The sequence below is a fragment of the Canis aureus genome, chromosome 8, assembly GCF_053574225.1.
Source record: "Canis aureus isolate CA01 chromosome 8, VMU_Caureus_v.1.0, whole genome shotgun sequence".
Lineage (NCBI taxonomy): Eukaryota > Metazoa > Chordata > Mammalia > Carnivora > Canidae > Canis > Canis aureus.
This window is the reverse complement of record NC_135618.1, coordinates 20,645,697-20,672,502: the sequence shown is the minus strand read 5'-3', so window position 1 is coordinate 20,672,502 and position 26,806 is coordinate 20,645,697. Positions and strand designations below refer to the sequence as shown.

At 34.2% G+C, this 26,806-nt stretch overlaps 1 protein-coding gene and 1 pseudogene across 1 annotated transcript in view; one reads left to right on the top strand and one right to left on the bottom strand.

Annotated features, from left to right (window-relative positions):
- The window catches only part of BRDT (bromodomain testis associated), a 59,039-nt gene that overhangs the window by 5,790 nt on the left and 26,443 nt on the right, over positions 1–26,806 (bottom strand). The window contains exons 8-16 of the mRNA XM_077905406.1: positions 23,608–23,736; positions 22,725–22,913; positions 21,955–22,124; positions 21,587–21,876; positions 21,388–21,501; positions 21,126–21,266; positions 14,084–14,142; positions 11,565–11,736; positions 4,575–4,675 (exon numbers count right to left, since the gene is read on the bottom strand). Of these exons, the coding sequence (XP_077761532.1) occupies positions 4,575–4,675; positions 11,565–11,736; positions 14,084–14,142; positions 21,126–21,266; positions 21,388–21,501; positions 21,587–21,876; positions 21,955–22,124; positions 22,725–22,913; positions 23,608–23,736 (1,365 nt within the window). The remainder of the gene's footprint in view (positions 1–4,574; positions 4,676–11,564; positions 11,737–14,083; positions 14,143–21,125; positions 21,267–21,387; positions 21,502–21,586; positions 21,877–21,954; positions 22,125–22,724; positions 22,914–23,607; positions 23,737–26,806) is intronic.
- On the top strand, positions 6,478–6,846 carry LOC144318448 (protein S100-A11 pseudogene; annotated as a pseudogene).

Here is a 26,806-nt window from a genome sequence, read left to right as displayed (position 1 = left end):
AAAAAACCTGCAATCAAGAATACTCTATCTATCTAGCAAGCCTGTCATTCAGAAAAGGAGAGTTTCCCAAAGGAAAGTTAAAGGAATTTATTACCACTAAACCAGCCCTGTGAGAAATATTAAAGGGGATTCCTTGAATTAAAGACCATAAGTAAGAATAAGAATAGGAAGCACAAAAGCAGTAAAATTAAGTATAGCTATAAAAATTAGTCAAGGGATTCACAAAATAAAAAGATGTAAGGTATGACACCATATACCTGAAACATAGTAAAGGGGGCAGTAGAGGTGGAGAAGAGTAAAGAATAGGTCAACTTACCATCGATGTAATAAGGACTGCTACATGCATAAGCTGTTATATATACAAACTTAACAGTAACCAAGAATTAAAAATCAGTACTAGATATGTAAAAAAATAAAGAGAACAAATCCAAGTCTGTTACTAAAGAAAACCAGCAAACTGAACAAGAAAGCAAGAAAAATCAATAACAAGGAATAACTACAAAAACAACCATAAAACAAGCAACAAAATGGCAGTAAGTACATACCTATCAATAATTACTTTGAATGGAAATGGACTAAATACTCCAATCAAAAGCTACAGGATGATGGAATGGATAAAGGAGCAAGATTCACCCATGTGATGTCTCCAAGAGACTAATTTCATACTACAGACACATGCAGATTGAAAGTGAAGGGATGGAAAAGCATTTATGCAAATGGAAGAGAAAGGAAAGTCAGGGGAGCATTACTTGTATTGGACAAAATGGACTTTAAAACAAAGACTGAAATAAGAGACAAAGGACACTATATAATCACAAAGAGAACAATTCAACAAGAAAATATAACAATTATAAGTATTTATGCACCCAACATGGGAGCACCCAAATACATACAGCAGCTAATAACAAACATAAAGAAAGTATGGAATAGTAATACAATATACTAGGGGATTTTCATCCCCCACTTACATCAATGGATAGATCATCCAAACAGAAAATCAACAAACAGTGGCTTTGAATGACACATTGGATGACCAAATGGATCCAATAGATATATTCAGAACATTCCATCCTAAACCAGCAGAATACACATTCTTTCCAAGTGTAAACAGCACTATCCAGTATAGATCACATTAGGCCACAGAACAAAATCTCAATAAATTCAAAAATATCAAAGTCATGCCATACATCTTTTCTGACAACACTATGGAACTAGCAGGGAACCACAAGAAAATAATCTAGAAAGAACACAAGTACATGGAGGTTAAATATCATGCTACTACTGAACAACCAAGGGCTCAAGGAAGAAATAAAAAAAATAAAAAATATCTTGAGGCTAATGAAAATGGAAATACTACTAAATGTATGGGATGTGGCAAAAGCAATTCAAGAGGAAGTTTACAGTGATAAATGTACACATCACGAAACAAGAAAGATCTCATGTATAACCTAATTTATACATTTCTAGTTCTTACAAGGAACTAGAAAAAAGAAGAGCAAAGCCCAAAGTTAGAGAAAGAAGGAAACAACAAAGATCCGAGCAGAAGCAGTTTTATTTTATTTATTTTTTTTTTTTTTAAAAATGCTTTAAATCGCTCCTCAAGTTTTATTTTTTTAATTTTTTAAATTTATTTATGATAGTCACAGAGAGAGAGAGAGAGAGAGAGAGAGGCAGAGACACAGGCAGAGGGAGAAGCAGGCTCCATGCACCGGGAGCCTGATGTGGGATTCGATCCCGGGTCTCCAGGATCGCGCCCTGGGCCAAATGCAGGCGCCAAACCGCTGCGCCACCCAGGGATCCCCAGAAGCAGTTTTAAATGACAACAGAAATAATCAATGAAACTAAAAGCTGATTTTTTTAAAAGATAAAGAAAACAGACAGACTTTTAGGTAGACTCGTCAGAAGAAAGAGGATTCAAAAAGTAGAATCATAAATGAAAGAGATATTACAACTGATACCACAGAAATACAAAGATAAGAGACTACTATGAACAATTATATCAAAGAAATGAACAACCTGGAAAGAAACGGATAAATTCCTAGAAAGATACAATCTTCCAAGACTGAATGATGATGAAACAGAAAATCTGAAACAGACTGATTACTAGTGAGGACACTGAGTCTATCATCAAAAGCCTCCAAACAAACAAAAATCCAAGAACAGATAGCTTCACATTTTAAGAACCAATACCAATCCTTCTCCAACTCTCCCCCAAAATAGGAGAGGAACTCTTCCAAACTCATTTTATGGCCAGCATTATCCTGATACCGAAACCAGATAAGGACACACAAAAATCATAGGCCAATATCCCTGATGAACACAGATTAAATATGATACACCACATTACCAAAATGAATAAGAATCATATGACCATTTCAACTGATGCAGAAAAAGAATGGGCAAATTCAACCCTTGTTTTTTTTAAAGATTTATTTATTTATTTTTGGGGGAGGGGCAGAGGAAGCAAGAAATCCAAGCAGACTTGTGTGCTGAGCACAGAGTCCAACGTGTGGCTCAATCGCACGACCCCTGGACTACGACCCAAGGGTCAAGATGCTTAACTGACTGTGCCACCCAAGCACCCCAACAGCTGTTTTTATATGATAAAAACTCTCAACAAAGTGAACATTGAGTTAAGGTACCTGAGTTAAGGTACCTCATATAATAAAAGCTATATATGAATTAATAAAAGTCAGACATTATCAGTGGTCACCCAGATGTCCTTTGGAAGTGTTTCCCATATGTTGTCAATAAAACCTATTTTTGTTTTTACCCATGGAATAAGCTAAATACCCACTGTAGAATTCATCTGACTACTCAGTCATTTAAAGCATACCATCTTCAGATAGAGGTTTGAAACAACTATGGTAATACCCGATGGTATATATTAAACAGGGAATAAAGGAAGGATAAAAATTGGTCTCTAGCTTTGTGCCTGAAATTTCTACTTAACTGCAATGAAATTTTGGCAGATGCTAAAATAGTAAACTTTGTATGTGGGTTTGGGAGTATAGGACAGTTTTTCAGGAATAACAAAGAATAAAACAACTAGAAAGGTAGATATGAGAATGGCAAGCATTCCTCATTAAGAATGAATATAATTAAAGGCATAAATAGGGATAATCTGGAGAGAAATGAATAGTTCAGTTGCAATGAGTTATAAGGCATCTAGTTCAGATTGAAAAGTTAGTTTCGGGTCATAATGTAAAGGTGTTTAATCTTCATTCTGGAGTCAAAGTTGGAAACCAGTGGTGGTTTCATACAGATGAGTAATGTCATCAAGAGAACACATCGGGAAGAACAACGTAAGAATGTTAAAAGTGAAATGGATTAGAATAAGGAGGGTCTCAAGTTAGACCAGTTATGTTAAAAAGAGCTCAGATTAAAAGAGTAAGTACTGGTTTATGAGGTTGGAAAAAAAGGAGACATATTAGAAATAAATCAAAGAATTGTAAAATGCTGAACAGGAACCTTAGCCTCCCTCACTGGATGCTAGCAGCACCCTTTCTCCCACCCCTCCGTGGCAACTCCTAGGCTGCAGAAGACCGAGAAGTCATCAAAAATGTTTATCATAGGAAGTCAGGACTAGAAATACGTATTTGGGTCATTTACAGAGAGACTAAAACTGAAATCACCATAGTGGATGTTCAATTAGATAGAGAAGTAGTAGAACGTTCTGGCTTCTCACTGTATCAATTTTGGGAAGGATGTAACAATTTTAGAGGTCACTGGTTCCTCTGATAAGCCAAATAATAGGGATAGGGGAGCAGCTAGGCAAAATTAAGGCACTGATTCTCACCTGGGGGTGATTCCCCTCTGTCCAGGGAAGACATCTGGCAATGTAAGTGGATGCTTTTGGTTGCCACACAGGGGTGGGGGAAAGGGTACTACTAGCATCCAGTGAGGAAGAGGCTAAGGTTCCTGTTCAGTATTTTACAATGCATAGCCCTACCCCCAATACAGACTTATCCAAGCCCAAAATGTCAATAGTGCTAAACTAGAGAAACCCTGGCCTAGTGGAAAAATAAGACAAAAAGGAATAATAAAGATTTTAGAGATGGCAGGAGACCTCCAAAATAAATCTGCTGAGTGCAAAAGAATTAAGAACAGAGATGAATTGGGATGCCTGGGTGGCTCAGTGGTTTAGCACCTGCCTTTGGACCAGGGTGAGATCCTGGAATCCCAGGATTGAGCCCCGCATCGGGCTCCCGGCATGGAGCCTGCTTCTCCCTCTACCTGTGTCTCTGCCTCTCCCTCTCTCTCTGTGTCTCTCATGAATAAAATAAAATCTTAAAAAAATAAAATCAGGATAGTTGGCAAATACCAGCATTATAGAACTTATAATTAAATACATGCATGAGAACTGATGGTAGAGGGTACAGGGGAGGTGTTGCTCACAAATAACTTTTTTTTTTTTAATTGAAGAGGCCAAAGAATATTTATTTTTAATTAAATAAGCTTAGAGATCCAAAATCTCATTCAAGATAAGGCTTAAAATACCCCTTGTTCCACTTCCATATTCAATTTTAAAACCCTCCAAGATCTGTGAGGAAAAAATAACATCACTCTCTTACCTTCTGCACAGGTACTTGACATTCAGATTCTAACACTCTTGTGTCATTATCATCAGACTGATGCATCACAGTTAGGGCATTCAAATGCTGTTCAGTATCACCTAGATGCACACAGTTTTAGAACAGTATAATGAAGTGATTTCATTTTGTTTGTCCATAATTTGACATTTTTCCCTACCCACCCCACCCAGGTCAGAAACTATGAAAACAAAGTGATTAATTTTTGATATTGTTTTAACTTTGGAATATTCTTAGTTGAGGAACTGTAAAATAAACATTTTTTCACTTGAAATTTGTCCTCTTGTTTCATCTCCATTATAGTTGACACCGTGACTCACCTACCAAAATCCGTTTTATCTGTCCCTTTGGTCTAACAGTCCTCCAGTGTGCAAACTGATGCTCAGCTCTAGAGACAGGTTTTTATTAGGCCAAACCAATCATGGTAACCCTACAGACACTAGTGAGTCATTCAGGAAAGAGCAGTCTGAAGCCAATGCAGGGCTCCCAGGGAAAGATACTTCTTGGTGGCCAAATTAAAAACAAAGAAAACACAAAGAATGGAAGAACTAAGACACTAAATACCTATAATAACTAGTGAGGAGATAAGAGTACAAAATGTAAAAGGTTGGCTTGACTCTGGGGTGAAGAGAATAGACCATGTAATCCTATTTGTTAATTTTTCATACAAATATTTCACTTATTATTGATAAAGATAACTACAGAAAAAGAGCGTAAGCCTTGGTCAAATCATGCCTAAAGACTAACTTATCTTTGAACTATAGTGGTTATATATGCTAACAAAATTCCTTATATCCTTTAAGCCATCTTTTTAAAAAATTATTATTTTTTTAAATTTTATTTATTTATGATAGTCACACACAGTGAGAGAGAGAGAGAGAGAGAGAGAGAGAGAGAGAGAGAGGCAGAGACATAGGCAGAGGGAGAAGCAGGCTCTATGCACCGGGAGCCTGATGTGGGATTCGATCCCGGATCTCCAGGATCGTGCCCTGGGCCAAAGGCAGGCGCCAAACCACTGCGCCACCCAGGGATCCCTAAAATTATTTTTTAAAGATGTATTTATTCTTCATGAGAGACACACACATAGAGAGAGGCAGAGACATAGGCAGAGGGAGAAGCTGGCTCCCTGCAGGGAGCCCAATGTGGGACTCTATCCCAGATGGCAGGATCAAACCCTGAGCCAAAGGCAGACGCTGAACCACTGAGCCACCCAGGCATCCGTCCTTCAAGCCATCTTGAAGTGACTTTTCTGTCATACACAACCATGAACATCCTGATGCATGAACTTATTTGGGTCATTTCTCTTTTAATTCTCCCTAGTTCTTTTCTACAGGGCTTAACAAGTAGAGCAAGGACAGAGGAGATAAATGAAAACTAAGTTGCTATCTTTGTTAATTGATTCAAGCTCACAAAATCCTAGCCATTTACATATTGGAGGAACTTACATTTAAGCTCCTACTACCCATCAAGTCCTTGACTGATTCTCTGGCCAAATCCTACTAGTTGAAGTTGAGGCTTGAAGAAGAGAAGAAAGTTAAGTGATGGGAGTAAGCAGAGAAGAGTGAGAAAAAACAGTTACAAAGGAGTCATGAATGAAAAGAAAGTTTAAATTTGTATATCCCTACATAGCCCAATGGTACCTATGTTTTCTCCGTTCAACAAGGAATGGAAAAATAGGGAGTTAAAACTATAAATTTAGAACTATATCCATTTTGTGCTTGAGGCCAGATAGTATTTAAAAAATAGAGTATATATTACAAGAGAAGTAAACTCTAAATAACTCTCAGTTTGCTGAGATAAGCGGTGGCAATATTATTATCAAGAATTAAAGAGGAATAGCACCACCGCCACCTGGTCACAGGCTCCATGCCTCCTCCAAGCAGGTATGGCAAAAATGTCCAACCCTACTGAAACTGAGCAGTGCATCGACTCTCTGATGGCTGCTTTCCAAGTGTGCTGGATAGGAGTAACAACTGCACACTCTCCAAGACAGAGTTCCTAACCTTCATGAATACAGAACTGGCACAAAGAACCAGATGGACTCTGTATCCTTCATTGCATGATGAAAAAACTGGACCTCAACTCTGATGGCCAGATAGATTTCCAGGAATTTCTTAATCTTATTGGTGGTATGACCATAGCTTGCCAGGACTCCTTTAAGAGGTCTACATATTGCTGGAAGTGAAACTGCAGGGCTCTTGTACCTGGCCTCCAGATCACCCCTTTCCTTCAAAGCAGCCACCCAATCATTATCTCCTCCTCACATCCTACACATATCCTCAACCCAGTGTCCACTGCCCCATGCAGGGCAGTCCTGCTGATAATAAAACAATAGTTTTTTTTAAAGAAAACAAGAAAGATTAAAATGTGGGCATTAAAATAGGGAAATTCAATTTTGGAATGCTGTGTTTGACATGCCTATGTGATATTTAAGATGTTCAGTGGAGTTGTATAAATATGCATGAAGCCTGGATGCTTGATTTGTAAAAATGAGACTAGAAGTCACAGACACTGAGATCATTCAGGCAGGATGTATAGATCATTGCCTTCCAACCTTTTACATGTTCTAATAAGTAGAAATAATCAATGTATGGCAGAACTGGGTAAATGGGAAGGCTGTTCCAAGAATATTGCTATAAAGCCGAGGGGATCACTAGCTTAGTAAACATAGGCTTTGGAACATGGCTGGAATGCTCTGAAGTAAAAAGATAAAGGCTTAATGATACAACTCCGTGTTATCAGCATTTAAAGCTAGGCAGATACAGAGATATCTGTAAGGAACATTCAAAGAGATGGGATGACAAAGGAAATAGAGTGACAGAAGCCTAGAAAGTGTGTCAAGGGTCTCTTTGAAAAATGTTTTTAGGGGGATGACCCTCTGGTCCTACAAAACTTCTCTTCCTCAGACTTATGTTTTCCAACCTGTACCAGTATCTAGCCTATATTCTGAGCCACTTAAGCTTGTAATACTTTGTTATTAAAATCTAGCACATATTCAGGTTTTACAGACCTGCTCATTCTGCCCTTATCATTTTTTTCAACCTTTCCCTTTTCTTTCTTTCTATTACTTCATTTTTTTTCCCTACTACTGCAAAAGCCCTGTTGGTCTCTTCTTTCTCAGATCCTTATGGCCCAGTCCTCCAACTGGCCTATATAATATTTGTAAATTAAGTAACTTGAGGCACACCCTTTACTCAAAAAAAAAAAAAAAAATCTTCACTGGCTCCCTACTGACTATAGCATTAAGTCCAAAGTCTGTAGATAACACGGTTCTTTATGATCTGAACCTGGTGTACCTTTCCAAATTCATTCTCCCACGTGCCTATTTATCCAACCAAAGCTTTACTCACATTAAATTATCGATTGCCTAAATACCTTCATGCATGTTGTTTCCTCCATCCAAAATGCCTTTCAGTCCTAGATATATATAGATAAGTCTTACTTCTTCCTCCAATATCCAGTGCAAATGATACTTAATCTGTAAAATATACATCTGCCAAAGAGATGGGGTAATTTTGCCTTCCTCAACTCCTTAAATTTTGTTTTGATTCTTTTAGGGAACAATATTTTTTTACTTTGTATACCAGTTGTTTATTTCTCCTACTAGATACCAAACTCTTTGATTTACCTTTTCATTTGCTATGTTAATTCACAATGATATGACAACATAAGCATTTGATTTTTTAAAAAATTCTTAATATAATTGAGTGAAGATTTATAAGCTGAGAAATGAATCTGGGAAATGAAGAAGTTAAAAGGATAAGGCCATTAATCTTTTGTAACTTAAGACCAACTTATTTTAAGGAAAAAAGGCATTTTTCAGTTCATGTGGAAACGATGGCAGTAATTTTGAAATAAACTGCTAACATGTGATTCAATTTCTTAAAGCTTTTATGTACTCCTAACATTGACAAAAGTTGACATTTTGTCAAACTTTTATTAAAACTTAAGTGAAAAAACTCATTGTTTAAGAAGATTTAACTAAAACTTTATTTCCATCAAGATTAAACTCCAGAAAAGTAACTTTAGCTTTTATACATTTGCAGTTTCCCTTGGGCATTGTGCCACCTACAGTTGGAAAATGCAAAACACTTGATTCTGAAAAATTTGGTAAGTGCAATAGAATAGCCACTCTGGCATTGTCCAAACATTCACATTCCTTTTATATAATAGTCACACAAATTCCTTTTACTCACAATCACATATAAATAAAAATTTAATCCATACAATAAAATTACTCCAACAGAAGGCTTCGATTTTGAAAGCCTGACTTTCCATAGATAAGATGTTTTCTTAAAATAGGAACAAAGGACCATCTTGACTGCATTATTTTCCACTATCTACTTCTTCAGGGCTATGCCTACCAATATTCCATGAATTTACTATAATAAAAACAGTTTCTATATTATGGCTCTTTCTGATCAACCTTTAAACATGTCCAAATCTCTTTGATTCAAAAACTCAAACATAATGAAACAATGTCTCCTCATCTAACCAATAAACTCCCACCAAAAAAACGCCCCCAAAACTATTTTTCTGTTAAAGCCATAGCTATCTTCTCTACCAATAAACTTACTGGAAGACTGGTGTACATCCACATTCCATTATTTCTCAACTTAGAAAAACTGTCTTCTACCCCAATCACAATGGCTAGTAAAAAAACCTTTTGCAAAAGCAAAAAAAAACTCACACTGCCAATTTTTATTTTTTTAAGATTTAATTAATTGGGCAGCCCAGGTGGCTCAGCGGTTTAGTGCCGCCTTCAGCCCAGGGCGTGATCCTGGAGATTCAGGATCGAGTTCTACGTCGGACTCCCTGCATGGAGCCCGCTTCTCCCTCTGCCTGCGTCTCTGCCCCCTTCTCTCTCTCTCAATAAAATCTTAAAAAAAAAAAAAATTATTCATGAGAGACACATGGAGAGAGAGAGAGAGAGAGAGAAAGGGAGAAAGAGAGAGAGAGAGGCACAGACACAGGCAGAAGCAGGCTCCATTTCATGCAGGGAGCCTGATGCAGGACTTGACCCCGGGTCTCCAGGACCACACCCTGGGCTGAAGGCAGCGCTAAACCGTTGGGCCACCAGGGCTGCCCTCACACTGCCAATTTTAATCCTCTCTCCTCACTTCTCATCTTACTTTAATCCATTGCAGTATATACTCTTGTGGTATTTTTATATTCTTGTGATTTGATGACATCATCTTTTAACCTTACTTTTTTCTATTTTAACTGAGGAAGTTTTGTTTCTTAGAATTTTGTGCTTGATCTTTCTCTTCCTGCTCTATACATTTTCCTGGGTGTGTTCATTCATTATCAGTTTCAAGTAGCTTCTATGCACTGGTAATTCCTAAATTATAGTTCTCATTATATCCTGTTAGTTTCAGAAACCTATTTACGGTTGTAGATTTCCAATTAGATACTCTAGTACCTCAAACACATCCAAAGTGAGCACAACCTCTTCTTTTCTTTTTATTTTTTAAGATTTTATTTATTTATTCATCAGAGAGAGAGAGAGAGGCAGAGACACAGGCAGAGGGAGAAGCAGGCTCCATGCAAGGAGCCCAACCTGGGACTTGAACCCGGGTCTCCAGGATCCCGCCCTGAACTGAAGGTGGCACCAAACCACCCGGGCAGCCCTACCTCTTATCCTCAATCCAGCTATTGGATGATACCTTGGCAAGATATTTATTGTAACAAAGCCTATCAGCTGCACCACAAAAATATTTTTATAATTTATTCATTTCCTTTCCATACTTACTGCCTTAGTTGTGGTCCTCATAATTTCCTTCCTAAACTACAGCACTCAGCTTCCTTACTTGGTCCCAACTACTCCAGAGCATCTTCACTTTAATCCATCCTCTATATAGTTAAGCAACAACCACTTCCTAATATAAAATCAGATTTCACTATGCTCCTGTTTGAAGCTACTTGTATACAAAATAAAAGACCCAAATGGAACACTTGTATTTAAGGTAATTCATGAATTACTACATTTTCAGTTATGCTCCTGCATAATTTGAAAACTTTTTTCCACAAAAGGATGGATGTAAGTATTTCATACTTTGGATTTTTATCTTTATTTCTGGGATGCCCTCCAGTGTTGCTTTGGGAAGAGCTATAATTTGAGTTAAATACAAAATGAAATACTTAAAGAACAGTAGGGAGCTACCACTAGAAGCAATAAAGGAGTATCAAAATTTCTCTGTTCCTCCTAATCTGTGTTGTAAAACAATTTAGAAATTTCTTCTGCTTTGGAGAAACCACTGTCATTGGAAGGCCAAATACAAACCAGTGAGCAGCCTAAAGGGAAGGAGATGTGGATAAGGAACATTCATTCACATCTGCCTTTAGGTTAGACCTGAATAGTATCTTAAGGTTCAGGTACTCCTAGGCTGAGTTCATCAGTATCAGAGAATTATCCTTTGTGCCAAACACTGGCAGGAGAATCAAGATGAGACAGGCAATATTTTCACTTCTGACAAAACTAACAGACAGGATATTTAGTCAAATGAATCTAACAATATAAAATGTTCGAAGATGTTTTGGCAAATGGGAACCACTGCTAGGCAAGTATTTCTAGCCCAGGTTTCCTTAGTTTTAAACGATTTCTCATGTATATAACTTAATTTCTCTACCTATATAATCTCTATCTTTTCCATATTCCATCCTACCTTTCCAATTCAAATAAGCATCATGGAAGTTAGAGCAAAATTCTAAATCTGCTCAGAACTCAGTAGTAGTAGTAGTAGTAGTAGTAGTAGTAGTAGTAGTAGACTGGCAGTGGAAGGTTTTAATATATGGCATATGCCAATGCCAATGTACATAATCTACTTGAAAGTAAGCTGCATGTGAACTGTACACATAATTTTCTTATTCAAATGTAATGAGTATCTTAAGTATAAAGCAGATAATCTCTAACAATGTGCTTCAGTGATTTTTTCTAACCTGGAGTTTATTATTTACTAATTAACTTTTTACCTGAGGGAGGTGGAATTTGTAAAGGTGAAATGTTTTTTACACCCTGTAAATGTTCTAATTCTTGATGATTCAATGCTGACTGATGGTGATTTGGTGGTGTTTCACACGAATATGAAGTCTGACAAACAAGGGTAGTTTTTGCAGAGGTTTTATCTTGCACAGAACGCTGTATCTGTTAAGACAAAGATAAATAAAATTGTCATTCAGAGTTTTAACCACACAAGTAGTTTAACTAAAAAAATTTAAAACACAAGAGGAAAAAACATAACAATACTCTTAAAAAATGGTATTACTTAAGTTACACAAACTTATAAGGTATAATTATCCCATTCTTACAGATGAGAAAATCAAGATGTGGAAAGATTAAATGGCTTGGCCATCCTATAGTTTTAAGCAGAGTTAGTTGAAACAGATAATCTTAATAATACATATAGCCTCAGGCATGTTATTAAATAGTGCTGCTTATTTTGAAATGCTTTTCTGTGAGCTATGGAAAATAAAAACTGAGCTTTTATACCCAATCTAGAGGCTAATTCACTTTTTTTTTTTACCTCCTATCCTTACTGAATTATAGGCATAATGGGAAGAATGGGTAAAAGTCACATGATAGTTAACCTGTAGACTATCAACAAATTCTGATTAATTTATTAAGTAAAAACTAGTATAATAGCTAACACTTATTTAATGCCTATAATGTATGAGGTACTAGGCTAAACCCTTCATATAGTTCAATTCTCACAATAATCTCTTGAGTTTGGTAGAACTATCATCCCCATCTACAGTTTACAATGGGACTTAAATATAATAAAAGCAATTTACCTAGAATCTCACATCTACTCAGTTGCAAGCTAAGATACCAAAGCCTAGGTACCTTATCTACTAAGCTTTAAGTTGTAGGTAGTACAGAGATGAGTAAGACAGTCTTTCTCCTCCATCTAACAAAGGAGTTAGGGTGAATGAAAAGACAAGGCAAGTGTATGAATACCTATGCTAGCTTGAATAAAACTAATGCCCTAGGAATATTTATACCTACAATAATATAAGCCCAAGCTCAATACCTAAAGTCAAATGCTGAGGTTTAAATCAGAAAAAAAAAATCACTTTCTGAAACACAAAAATATATGCATTTATTCATATTCCTAAAAATATATTCCCTTTTTTATTATCAATGGGCATTCTGTTCCTCAGTGAGGGGCACTGAAAAAATTCTGGCCACAAGCAGATCATTAAGACAGCATTCTGTAGGTATAAAATTTCAAAACTCATTGATATAATTTTGATTCCTCCAATACCTATGACAACAGATTATGTTTCTTGTTCCCACTCAAAAGCCTTCAAGAACTCGTTCTTGCCTACCAAATCAGTCAACACTTCACCTAGGTATTCAAAATCCTCCCTATTCTATCTCCCAAGCCAACTAATCCTTTACAAATACCCTCTGTTACCACATTTCCCTGAATACACCACCTGTGTTTTGCCTCTCTTCATGCTACACCTTTAAAAAAATAAGTCCTTAATCTGAGTCAATGTAGTAACTAACCATTCCTTCCTTTTCCCTTTAGTTAACCTGTTTTAAGCATTCTCTCCTTCAGGCAGTGTATATATTCTTCATTTTCTCAATAAATTATGAATATAAATTACAGCACTAACCATGCAACCTCTTTTTTTTAAATATTTTAATTTATTCATGAGAGACAGAGAGAGAGAGAGAGAGAGAGAGAGGGGGGCAGAGACATAGGCAGAGGGAGAAGCAGGCTCAATGCAGGGAACCCAACGTGGGACTCTCTCCCAGGACTCCAGGATCACGCCCTGGGCCGAAGGCAGGCGCCAAACCGCTTAGCCACCCAGGCGTCCCTCATGCAACCTGTTAACCATGTGATTATATTTCTTCTTACAACTGAGAGCTCCCTCAAAACAAGTATTTATGTTGAACATCCCTAATCTAGTTAGATGTTAAAAATGTATAATTTAATAAAGGTATATATACTTATAATTCTATATCTGAGAAGAGTTCAGAAAATTAAAATTTAATGAGACCAACCTGAATTAGTAAGAGATAAAATTACTTCTATCCTTTCCAAAGCACATCAACTACTAATCTTAGATGTCCTAAAATTAATAGCTGGTAATTATGAGCTTCATCTTAAACCCTACCATTTTCCTCCTACCTTTAGAAATTTCACCTGACTGTGCATACCCTACCATCCTACTGTGTGCATATAGAAAAAGCAAGGCCTTCCCTCTGTATTTAGACCTCAAGACTAATTCCATACTTTTATAATTTGTTCTACTGTGTTTTATTTATAGAACAGTTATATCTTTTTAGAAAAAATGTAGCCAAACAGTTCCTGTGTTCAATATTCTTGAGGAAAACATCTTTCAATATTTAGTTGACAAATGGAAAAAGAGTGACAGCTCTTCATTGTAAATAAAATCAAAACAAATTTTATATGATTGCTACACCAGCGACATAACATACATTTTAAAATTCTAAGATAAAAAATGAAGAATTAACTTACCTTTACTAGTTCTTTAGGAGAATCATTCTGTTTTACTCCAGTAAATTTAGGAAACATTTCTGCAAATGTATATAAAAAAAGATTTCACTCTTTGGCAGCTTAAAAACTTACCATTTAAGTTATAAATGTTTTTCATATTAGAAATAAAATGGTCATTTCAAGAAAATACTTTTAATACCTTAGATCAAGAAATTATTATAGTTACCAAGTTTTGACCTTTCAATCAGTCAAAATTATAAAGCGATACTTGCTTTTTAATAGGGATATTTTCTTTTCCATATAATGGAATAAATATCCACTCGCAAATTTCAATTTGGGTTATTTAAGCAAAAAGAATAGCATAGCAAAGAGTCTGAATAAGTAATAGTTTAAAAAGGAACAAGTTACAACACAGATAAGGTTTTAAACAAGTAGGATGAACTATAGTAAAATCTTTTATCAATTAGCCATAAATAAAGCCATAAGGGACTTAATTAAAATAATTAAGAATACTACAAAGAGAAGGATATGTCACTTATCTGAGTCTTTTATGAAAAGTGAAGCTTCAATTTCACGGTAAAGTTTGCTCTGCTTACTAAACATTATAGGAAAGACTCCAAATAATCCTTTATTTACTTTCTAGCTATTTGGCAGCCTCAACTATGTAGCAAAAAATGGTTTTTACACTACCTTCTTTACCTTTAGAAATACCTTTATAGTGGACACTGGTGGTAGAATAGATATAAAAAGATCTGACATGGTGCTCATAGGTTCTTCTTAATCTTACAGTTGGTTATGGTGCTGTTCTCCCCAATCATAAGCCTAGGTCAATGTGGTAAAGCACCAAATAGGCAGTTAATGCCTTGACCCATCTCTCCAGGTCAGCATTCATGAGCCACCGGAGCTCATTTGCTTCAGGCCCCAGGGCACCAAAGCTGGTTTAACATAAAATCTTATTCAAACTTTAAACATTCTAATTTTAATAATTACCTTCTGCCTCCTGAAATGCCATCAGTTTCCACTGGATGTGTTACTGTTCTTTCCTCTCCTAAAATGTTTGATGCTGGACATTGTTAAAACTGCTAAATGCTACTCAATGAAGTGCTTTAATTTAAAGAATTCAAATATTTGAAATGACACAAACCATCTTAATGTCACTCCAGTAAGTATTATTTAAGTGTTGGGGTTAGATGGAAGGGAAGGGAAAAATACAGACAGCAAAGATTGAGGCTATAGATCCAGGTAGCTCTCACATTTAGGGAATACATTATGGTTTTGGCTTTGAACCAAAAAACAGACTTAATTAATATGATCATATACTATATGCACATCTACACATCCATCTTAACTATTCAAATATGCAGCTAAACTACATTATTCTATGATCTACATAAACTCTTTAAGTACAATAAAATATGACATACCTCATTAGTGTTCTACTAAGAAATTGAAGGGCATTATTTTTCTGATACATAAAAATAAAACTCAGAATTTTAAAAATTACCATCTCCAAATCTGAAGATAGTAGCAAAAGGAATCAAAGAATTTTTAATTGAAAAAAATCAGACTGGTAACTAGACTTATTGTAGTCACTATTTTGCAGTGTATACAAATGCTGAATACTGTATTATATACCTGAAACTAATAGGATATTGTGTGCCAATTATATTTCAATTAAAAAAATGTCAAAACCACCCAATACAGAATGTTTCATAAAAGTCTTACAGACTATGGAGAGATGAATAATGACAGACTAAAACTCAGCCTTTTGGCTTATTCTACTCTTACATAGTTGACCTTCCAGAAACATAGTAAAGTTTAAGCTGTTTATTTCTATTTATTTATGAGTTCCTGGACTTTGCAATTAAAAGGCCAACATACACATTTGTACTATTAAGCTTAAGATCTCATTTTAATTAGTGAAGAAGCCCCACGTTTTACAATCATTAATGAAATTGAGCATTATGGTGTCAACTGATTCTCTGGGGAACTGTGATAATATGCATACCTACCTTAAGAAGATCAAATCAGGTATACGTGTTATGCAAATATGCAAATGAATATTATGCGTGTTATGTAGTAATATGTTCTATTTTCAAATCTTTCCCAGAACTTCAATATAAAACTTTGATTGGGAAGTCTTCATTTTAAACTAACGCAAAAAATTCAATCATAGAATAAAAAAAGAGAGCTGCAATCAAATATTAAACCAATCCAAGAGTTGGTTTAATAGCATAACCTATGAAAGCACTGAGATGAATGCTCTAGAGACAGCAAGATAGTATGGCCTAAAAAACATAATAAGCTAAATATAAATATAATACTGTAGTGCAAAACCAGAACTTTATGCCATATAAGCAGGAAAAAAATACTTTTAAGTTAGAAAAATAAAACACACTGTGTTACTTAGTACAGGATTTAGAAAGGTAATAGGAATTCAGTACTAGGGTTTGCTACCTTATTTTGTAAGAAAGAATGTCCAGAGATGTTAAATGATTTGCCCAAACTTATGACCAAAGATGTATTCTATTGATTAAAAGAAAAAAGAAATCAAGCATTTTGCTTTTGAACTAAAAAATTTGCTTGCTTGGCAATTGTTATTGAAGCATTTGGTGCTTTTTTAAGATAAGAGAAATACCCAATTATTTTTTTGAGGAGCGAGAATGAGCGCAAACACATACGTGAGGGTGGAGCAGAGGGAGAAGCAAGGTTCATTACTAAATACACTGCTGTTCCTTTTACTAAATTATTAAAACTAGAGCTGAAAAGTGGAAACAAAAGGAAAAAACCCAAGGCCAATGGTTCTCAAGCGTGGCAGCACATTAAAGTCACCTGAGATACTTCTAACATCACATATACCTGGCCCCATTCTCCATTCAAGTTTTACAGGTGATTCTAATGTACTGAGATAACACTATTCTACACAGCCTGCTTATTCAGGCAGGAAGGCCCATATAGGACAAAAAATTTTAAATTCACAAGACAAAATTCATCACTAATTTCTAAGACTCAAGGCTCACATATGGACCTCAATATATACAAGTATATATCAAGCTTGGGTCCTTGAATTTATCACTATGGTGCTTTTGCTTTGAAAAAACTTTAACTGATGAGGATGTCATAAAGTCTTAAAAATTTATATAATTAACTCTGATCATTTCTCCTAAATGGAAAAGATTACTCTACACTGTCATTTTATTATATCCTACATTCACTAAACCATCCTTCTCCTAAAGGGGTAAAACAAAATCTAGACTTGAACCAAGTCCTTTTTGTCCTTTTCCCCTTGTGTGGAAAAAATCATATCCTTGTCATTTCTATAGAAAACCTAGGTTGTAGAACTAAAAAGAAAAATTGTTGTTTTGTTCGTATTTGTAATTCATTCATGATTAAGGAAATTTTTTAAAAAAGAACCTGTTAAAGAACTTTATAAATTTCATTCTCTGAATATTACCCTGAAGCCAATAAAAGCAAGAAGTCTAATAAATGAAGCGACAAATTAACCACTGGGTTCCTTTGTGTGTTAAATATTAAACAATTAAAAGTATAAACATTCCTGGAAAATATTCTACTCTACACTAATCAAGTATTTGAGCTTACATTTAGACAGTTCCAAAGTTGTTTCCTATAAGATTTCTATCAAAAGCATTACTACCAATGAGCTACTCCCATTTGATTATTTCTCAGTAATATTATCCACAGGACTGAATCTATTAATTATTATATTCCTCCCCTGTTATATCACTCAGGATAGCCAAAATTGTTGAACATTAGAAAACTCTCACCAGGTTATATGTATATACAAGCAGACCCCAGCAAGGGTATAAGCATCTGAAATTCACTTTATGGTCAAACCTGTCTGACAGTTGATGACATTTTGATGGTTATGAAAAAATAATTTAGGAAGGTTTTATATTTATTCCAATGTTCAATAAATGTTCTTGACTAACCTGTACATGACAATTTGCATATGCCACTGTTAATCAAGAAAATAAACAATAAAACCAAATTACAACAAATCTGCACTCAAGTACTGTTTCTACCCCACAGATATCTCGTTTATATTTTTCAAAGATTTGGGCTTTCATTCCAACTCTATTTTGGAACTGACTTAATATCTTGTTTGAAGTGTTAAAGAATTTTTAAATCAAACTTGCCTTGGAAATCACAGCTCTGCCATTTAATCCTATTTAGCAAAGCAGAATTGAGTCTGTATTTTTCAAAAGTGCATAAAATAAGTTTGAGAATACATAGAAGATAATCATTTAAATAATGTGGAATAAACAACTGCAACACAGTTTACAACACTTAAATGTTTTTCACAGATGTTACCTTTCAAACATTTCACACACACATTTTGCACATCTGAAAAGAATGCTACTGCAGTAAAGACAGACCAACTCATAATACAGGATAACTAAAGAACCATATGAGTCAATAATATTGGAGGATTAAGAAAAGTTAATGTAGAGCTCCATCCCTGATAACCAAAATTACAAAAGATTATGACTTGGTTAAGAAGACTGTACAGGCTGCTATAAAAATTCCAGAAGGCCGGTATAAAAAATAGATTAAGAAAAAATGGCTTATGACAATATCCTTCTATCAAAAAAGAATTTCTCACCAAAGCTTCCAGAAAACTTTCCTCTATTAAAATTTTGAAGAAATGAACTTCTATTCATATCTCCTATCTTGAATAACTGAAAGTCTTATTAACCAGAGTTATGGTAATAAAGATATTCCAAATGTTAAGTTTTAGTTCTGGGCGAATCATAATAAATTTTAAAGCTACAATCTTATGCATATTTTCAGTTAATTTTTACTTATATAACAGATAAAGCGTTTGCTAATATTCCTGATTTTCACAAATTGTATTTTCTCAGTAAGTAGTTCCATTTCCCTCCACCCTGAGACTTAGACTTGGGATTTGTCATCTGCTCCTTGAGAATGTCATGTACACAATTAGGAATGGTAGATGCTTTACTTATTTTTACTTTAAGTATTGCTATTGATACAATTTGACTTAATTATTTTTCATCATTTATAATCCTTTTATTTACAGTTTTTGTTGTTCAAGAAAGTAAAAAATGTTCTTAGATTACACACTAAAAATTAAGAACCTCACAGCATTTTAATGCATGCAATTGAAGTTAATATTTAGGACAGAGGTCCTAAATTCACTCACTAATTTATTTTGTGAAACAATAAAACAAACAAAAACTCAAACAGAACTTAATGCTCATTGGAGGTAGGCATTGTGTTTGCAATTTATAACAGTGTTTTCTCAATGAAGTACACAGTTTCAATGTCCATAAAACAAAAACTTCAAAGGAAAATGCAAATTCATACTATCATGTTAGAAGACAGACTGACCTTAGTGTCACAAACCTACACACTATCCATAATGTCAGCTGAAATATAAAAATGTGCTACTCTGATTTTAACAATGTTTTCAAAAACAGTCCATTATTGAAAAAGATGACATTAAACAAGAATGCCAGTCATAAAATAAAAATTCAACACAAATATGATAAAAAATTATAATTTTTTCAGCTAGAAAATTAGGGAAACATATATTACACCATTTTAAGAACACAGTGGATAATAAACCTCTTCAAGCAATGTAATTGAAAGAATCTATCAGAAACTAATTCCAATTAAAATTAAGGTATTTTTGAACACCTTTATTGAAGTACTCTGTATAGAGTACTTTTCCACTTTCCCACTAATGCTCAAGGCATTTATTAATCAGTAGTCAGTACATAATTGGATAACTCAGTTTTACCCTACAAATAAAAGACAAAGTGCTCTAACTTATTAGGCCACAAATGCTTTATTAGATGAAATTACAAATGCTAATAACAATTAAAATACTAAATGCAACTTAGAGTTTTCCAGCATTGTTTTATGCTTTAAAGTCAGATATATGGAAATAATGTATAATCAGAGCCCTAAATTAATTTAAAAATTTTCTATGACAAATTCCAACAAAAGTAATTTTTTTATTCTAACAAAAACGTTTACCACTATATACTTCAGAAATGTAAAAACAAAATGCAGCAATCAGTACCGCGTAAATGCAAACTAAACAGAACCAAAAGTGAAACATAGTGTACTTGCAAGCCAGCAGATCCTTACTACACATTGAAATGAGAGATATTCTTACAAATGGTAAGAATCCCTGATATGACAATATTCTGTGTAGGATTTTTTTTTTAAAGAGAACTGAATTTCAGGACAAACGAGAAACATCTCATTTAAAATAAAGCAAAATTTTGGAGACAAAAGTGCCCTGTATTCTGAATGTGCCTTTTGGCAGACAATAATGGAATGCCACTGCCAAGTTGGTATCCCTGGGACAGTGATTACTTGTCAATTACATAACCATCAATGAAAGAGCACGAAGAAAACATGAATGAATTAAGCTTGATACAGCTGATGATAAACTACTAAAATAATATGGTACCTTACTTTAGCATAATTGAAAATTTCTATTTGAAGTACATTTTTCTATAAATGGAAGATAATATTCTATAGTGAAGAAAACACAAAAGTGACTAAGAGTCTGCTTTAAACATTTTCTGGGATGACTGGTGTCTTAATTCAAAGTGATTATTCAATTTAGAATATATTGTCACAACAGGATATACTTTGCAACATTAGAGTGGTCTAATATATCATGGGGAGTAAAGTAAAAGATGTCCTCAAATAATTATTTTATAAAAAGAAGTGAAGATTGGAATTTTATTATTTGTTATTTTCTCACATGAAGATCTGGCATTATGTATTAAGAAGGTATCTCCCACCTTTAGTAAACTTCTTTTCAATATTACAAACCTCTAAGTCATATACATATATTATGAAGTTTCATTTTACACAGTATCTTTTTTAAAGAAAATAGTGAGATTGTCAACATGTAATGAAATAAGTGTGGCATCCAAACCATAGGTTCTGGGTAAGTGACAAACATTTCTTAAAAGTTTAAGTCTCAATAATACAAAAAAAAACAAAAAAACAAAAAACTGCTCCCACAAACAGAGGCACACGTAAAGGGCCAGCTAACCTGATTCGGAATCACTGCTGTCTGAGGAGCTCGAGTCACTGCTACTACTCTCGGTCTCCGATGAGCTGCTTGTGCTGCTGCTGCTGCTTTCACTGAGTCGGGAACCACTTCCAACAGCCTTGGATGACTGAGTTTTCTCAGCTACAAAACATGGAAACACATTACGATGCCAGTATAATAAAATAATCACAAGAACATTTTTTTTAAAAAACTGCCATCCTAAAAAACAAAAACAAAAAACACATAAAAAACTGCCACCTACATTTTGTTTGACATTTTCTAGAATTTAACTGATTATTGACATCCAGTAACCGCTTTTCCAACTCCTGTTTTTTCTGTGAATGAAATTCCTCCTTGGACTTTGTTATTTTCTTACCTATGTGATTTAAGAGTAAAAAAGAGTATTACCAAAAAGTAACACAAGTACAGACTGATTTCTACTGATACACAGTAATACATACCATGAAGCTTTAGCGGTCTTTTTCTTAGACATGCAGCAACGTACTTTTCCAGTTCTCTCAGTGTTGATGCTTTCAGTGTTTCAAAGTCTATCTCTATCTCATCAGGGTTGGAATTTCTCAGTGAAGGCTCTCTTGATTGTATTATATGAACAACTCGCCCAAGTTTATCTCCAGGGAGTTTGTTTATATCCAAGCTCAACTGCCTTTTCTCATCATAGTTCATAGGCTTAGCATTATCCTCATCTTCAGGTTTCGAAGTAAACACCTGTTGTTTCCTCTTCTTTGGCTGACTAAACAAAAATTAAATTTAGTCAAATTTATTTTAGATAATATTATTATATGAATAAGGCATTATAAATGATACTTACTTGTTTTTGGACTTTTCCTTTGATTTCATTTGCTTAAACTTTTTTCTTGGATTTTCATCTCTGCTATTAATCTTTTCTTTCTTCTTTTCCCTTTTAGACTTACTCTTTTTCTTTAGCTTATGGAAAGGTACTTGAGAGAGAACCTGTAGCTGTTGATGAACAGCTTTCAGCTGATAAAGAAAAAAAAATTCTTTAAACATTGATAGCTCTAGATAATTAAAGACATTAGAAAAAAAATGAAGGCACTCAAAAGTTAAACGTATCCTGAAATTCATTTTATATTACATTTCTGTCAGGGTCTTATTTCATTCCACAAATTCATTATTTTGAAGGCATACATTAAATCAAAATACTATCATGTGCTCAACCCATAAATTTAGATATTCAACTAAAAACAGACCATGAAAATTAACATTTCCAGATAATGTTAATTATTTTTTTCAGGCTTGAGCTCAGAGTAAGTTAACATTTTCTCACAAAAGGTAGCAATGTTAAAAATCTCATCCATAAAATATCCTGGATTATGTCGTATAAATCATTTCAATGGAATGAACTCATGATGGTGAGGAATATAAATAACAGAATTTAAAGATACATAGATATTTGGGTAGGGAAAGAATATTAAGCATTACAAATGTGCCAAGAAGTAAATGCCATAGATGCTAAGTGATCTTAATGTAACGACTTTTAATCTACAAAAAGGATTTTATAATAGATTTGCTGCAACAACTCATAAAAATACAAAAAAATTTATCAATACAATTAAATACCTGCTCCTGAAGCTTTGTAAGACGTTGAACTCGTTCATCTTCAGAATCACCAGAAGAGTTATCTTCAGAGGAAGCTTCACTACTGCTTTCTCTACCAGGGATTTTTGTGGTATCTGTTTTGATGTAGCAGACAGGCATACTCTCGATAGGTTCATCTGGGATCTTTGCAAAATGCATTTCAAAAACATCCTATAATGGAAATTTAGATTATAAAGATTTTCTGTATTTTCAAATACATACAGCAATAACACCCTTTAACAAAAGTCTCATATTTTGATAATAATTCTACTTTCCCTTGTGGTAATCACTACATAATATATACATCAAATCACCATATTACATACCTTAAACTTATACAATTTTATATGTCAATTTTATCTCTATAAAACGGGGTGAGGATGGGGGGTATTTACCAAGGAAGAAACATAAGACTCATGCTTCCTTGCCTGCCAACCATAGCAATTTTTCTCCTCTCTTCTATGTAAGACAGACCTTTCAAGTTGTAGAGAGGAGGACCTTTCAAGGATTTCTTGCCCATGACTAGTGCATCATTCCACTACCTCCCACTGTGTCAGCCTCAAAAATCTAGAGCTTTACCTTAAGAGGGACATGGACTCTAGTCAATCCTATCTAAGATATCTATTAACCCCCTCTTCACTAATATTTCCCCAATATCCTCTATGTGTAAGGCAGCCTCCTTAAAAGATTTGCAACTAATGTGTGCTATACCTCAAAAAACAACCCCCACATTTTAATACTCTAATTAATAAATTACACTTCATACTTGGGAAGTGGGGCATTCTTTATCTTTTGAGTTATGGCTCTAAAGTCTCCATACCATGTTCAGAGGAAACTCACTTTCAGAGCACAGCTATCAACTTACCTGGAGCATTCTTGCCATTGTCACTACTTCATGATCTGGAGGATTGTATTTGTAACAATTCATGAACATTAACCTAACATCTGCAGCGAATTCATATGCATCTTTGTATTCTTGGTTGTCCATTTTTCCCTAAATTAAGGAAAAATTATAGGATTCACAAATAGTATAGTTCAATAATCACTTGAAAACTTCCATTATTTATTTATATTATGAAATAGTTAAAATATACAGAAGAATACAGGTAATACCAAAAACAGATACCCACCCTCCAAATTTGACAAATGTTAAAATTCTGCTTGTTTCATATTTTTTGACTTTGAAAATATCCAGTGAAATTTGACAAGTAGAGATAAGGAAGGAGGATATTCTGAATTAGAAAAAAAAAGAAGAGGAACAAAATCACAAAAGCAGGAAAACAGTGCATTTCCAGATCATCTTAGACAAGTTTGATCTTAGGAAAGCCATGAAAAGATACATTCCTTAAACCAACCTTGAACATTTAAATGAAAGGTTTTTATTAAAATTCTCCTCTAAGTGAAAAGACATTTGAAATTGAACAGAATTAGTAAAAGGAAGGAAATAATAAGGATCAGAGCTGAAATAAAGAGACTCAAAAAAACCCAAAACGACAGAAAAGACCAATGAAACCAAGAGCCAGTCCTTTGAAAAAATAAAACAAACTTGATAAATGTTTAGCCAGATTCATCAAAAAAAGAGAGGAACTTAAAAAAAAAAAAAAGAGAGGACTTAAAATTAGAAGTGAGAGGTAATAACATATTCACAGAAATACAAAGACACTTGCAAAAACTAATAATAATAATGACAGCAAATTAAGATAACCTAGAAGAAATGGACAAATTCCCAGAAGCACACAATCTTCAAAGACTAAATCATGATGAAACAGAAAATCTGAACAGACAAATTACTAGTAATGGAATTGAACCAGTAATCAAAAAAACTCCCAAGAAACAGAAGTTGAGGACCACATGGCTTCACAAGCGAATTCTATCAAACATTTAAAGAGTTAATACCTAACTTCCTCAAACTATTCTAAAAAATAGAAAAGGATGAAAAACTTCCAAATTCCTTTGATGAGGCCAGCATCACCCTGATACCAAAACCAGACAAAAACACTACCAAAAAAAAAAAAAAAATCACAAGTCAATCAGTATCTCTGATGAACACAGATGCAAAATCCTCAACAAAATATCAGCAAAATTCATTCACCATAACCAAGTGGGATTTATGCCAGGGATGCAAGGATGATTCAGTATCTGTGAAAATCAACCAATGGGACACAACACATGGAACAAAATGAAAGATAAAAGCCATACAGTCATCTCAATAAATGCAGAAAAAATCTGGCAAAATTCAAATTTCTTCATGATAAAACTCTCAAGAGTGTGGGTTTAAAGGGAACATACTGCAACAAAATAAAGGCCATATATAAAAACCCACAGTTAACATCATAGTCGATGTTAGTAAAACAAAGCTTTTCTTCTATACTAAGAACAACAATGTCCATTCTCACTTTTATTCAACATAGTGCTCAAACTTCTAGCTGCATCAATCAGACAAGAAAAAGAAGTAAAAGGCACTGAAAGCGGTAGGGAAAAGTCAAACTGTCACTATTTGTAGATGACATGATAATGTATATAGAAAACCTTAAAACTCCACAAAAGAACCATTAGAATAAAGAGACAGTCTCTTCAAATGGTGCTGCAAAAACTAGCATACATGCAAAAGAATGAAAACTGAACCACCTTCTTATACTATACTCAAATTCAAAACAGATTAAAGACCTAAATGAAATCATTAAAACCACAGAACTAGAAGAAAACATACACAGTAATCTCTTGAACATGAGCCTTAGCAACATTTTTCTATCTCTAGGGAAACAAAAGCAACAATAAAGTACATCAGACAAAAAAGCTTTTACACAGTGAAGAATATCATAAGACAAAAAGGCAACCAACTGAATAGGAGAAGAGATGTGCAAATTAAGTATCTTATATGGGTTACTATCCAAGATCTATAAATAATTCATATGAGAAAACAAAAATACTAACTCAAAAAGATATATGCACCCCTGTTTATTGCAGTATTATATACAACAGCCAAGATATGGAAGCAACCTCAGTGTCTATCAACAGATGAATGGATAAAGATGTCGCTCTCTCTCTCTCTCTCCACACACACACACACACACACACACACACACACACAGAGTAGAATGGATGAGATCTTGTCATCTGCAACAATGTGGACTGATCTAGAGTATTATGCTAAGGGAAATAGGACAGAGAAAGACAAATAGCACATCATTTCACTTGTATGTGGAATCTAAAAAAACAAACACTCATATACACAGAAATAGTCTCATAAGTACTAAGAACAAACTGATGATTGCAAGGGGGACGTGGGAGATGAGTGAAATAAATGACAGAGATTAAGAGGTACAAACTGTTACTTAAATAAACCACAGGGTTGAAAAGTATAGAATAGGGAATATATACTCAATAATATCATAATAACATTATATATTGTGACAGATCTATACTTTCATGGTGAGCACTGCATAAAGTACAGAACTGTCAAATCATTGTATTGTACATCTCAATCATAACATTGTATGTCAACTATATGTTGATTAATTCTTGATCTTGGGGTCACAAATCTGAGGCCCACGTTGGGGGTCAGTTTACTTAAAAAAAAAGTAAAAAAAAAAAAAAGAAATTAAAAAGATAATAATTAGTTCAAAAACCCGGATGAAGCCAGCAAACAACCAAAAATTAAAAAAATGTAGAGAGGCCTGGAAACTACATAAATGCCTTATCCCCTCCAAAAAAACCAAAAAAAAACAACAAAAAAAAAACCCAAAAACACTGCATCAGAATCATGCAATTATTAAAAATATAATCTTGAATATGTAAGGAGAAAATGTTCATAATATACTAAGTGAAAATTCAGGGTACAGAGTTATATTATAATACTGTAACTCAAACATTGTGGCAAAGAACCATGGGTATGTTTGAATAGAAGAAAAAGAAAGAGATTTAAAAATTTTCCTATGACTCATTCCAGGTGATATGACTTACTAACAATTTTAATTTTCTTATCTTTTTCTGAATTAATACAATTTTTTACAATGATAAGGTTACTTTTATAATCAAGAAAAGAGGTTCCTCCTATTAAGATA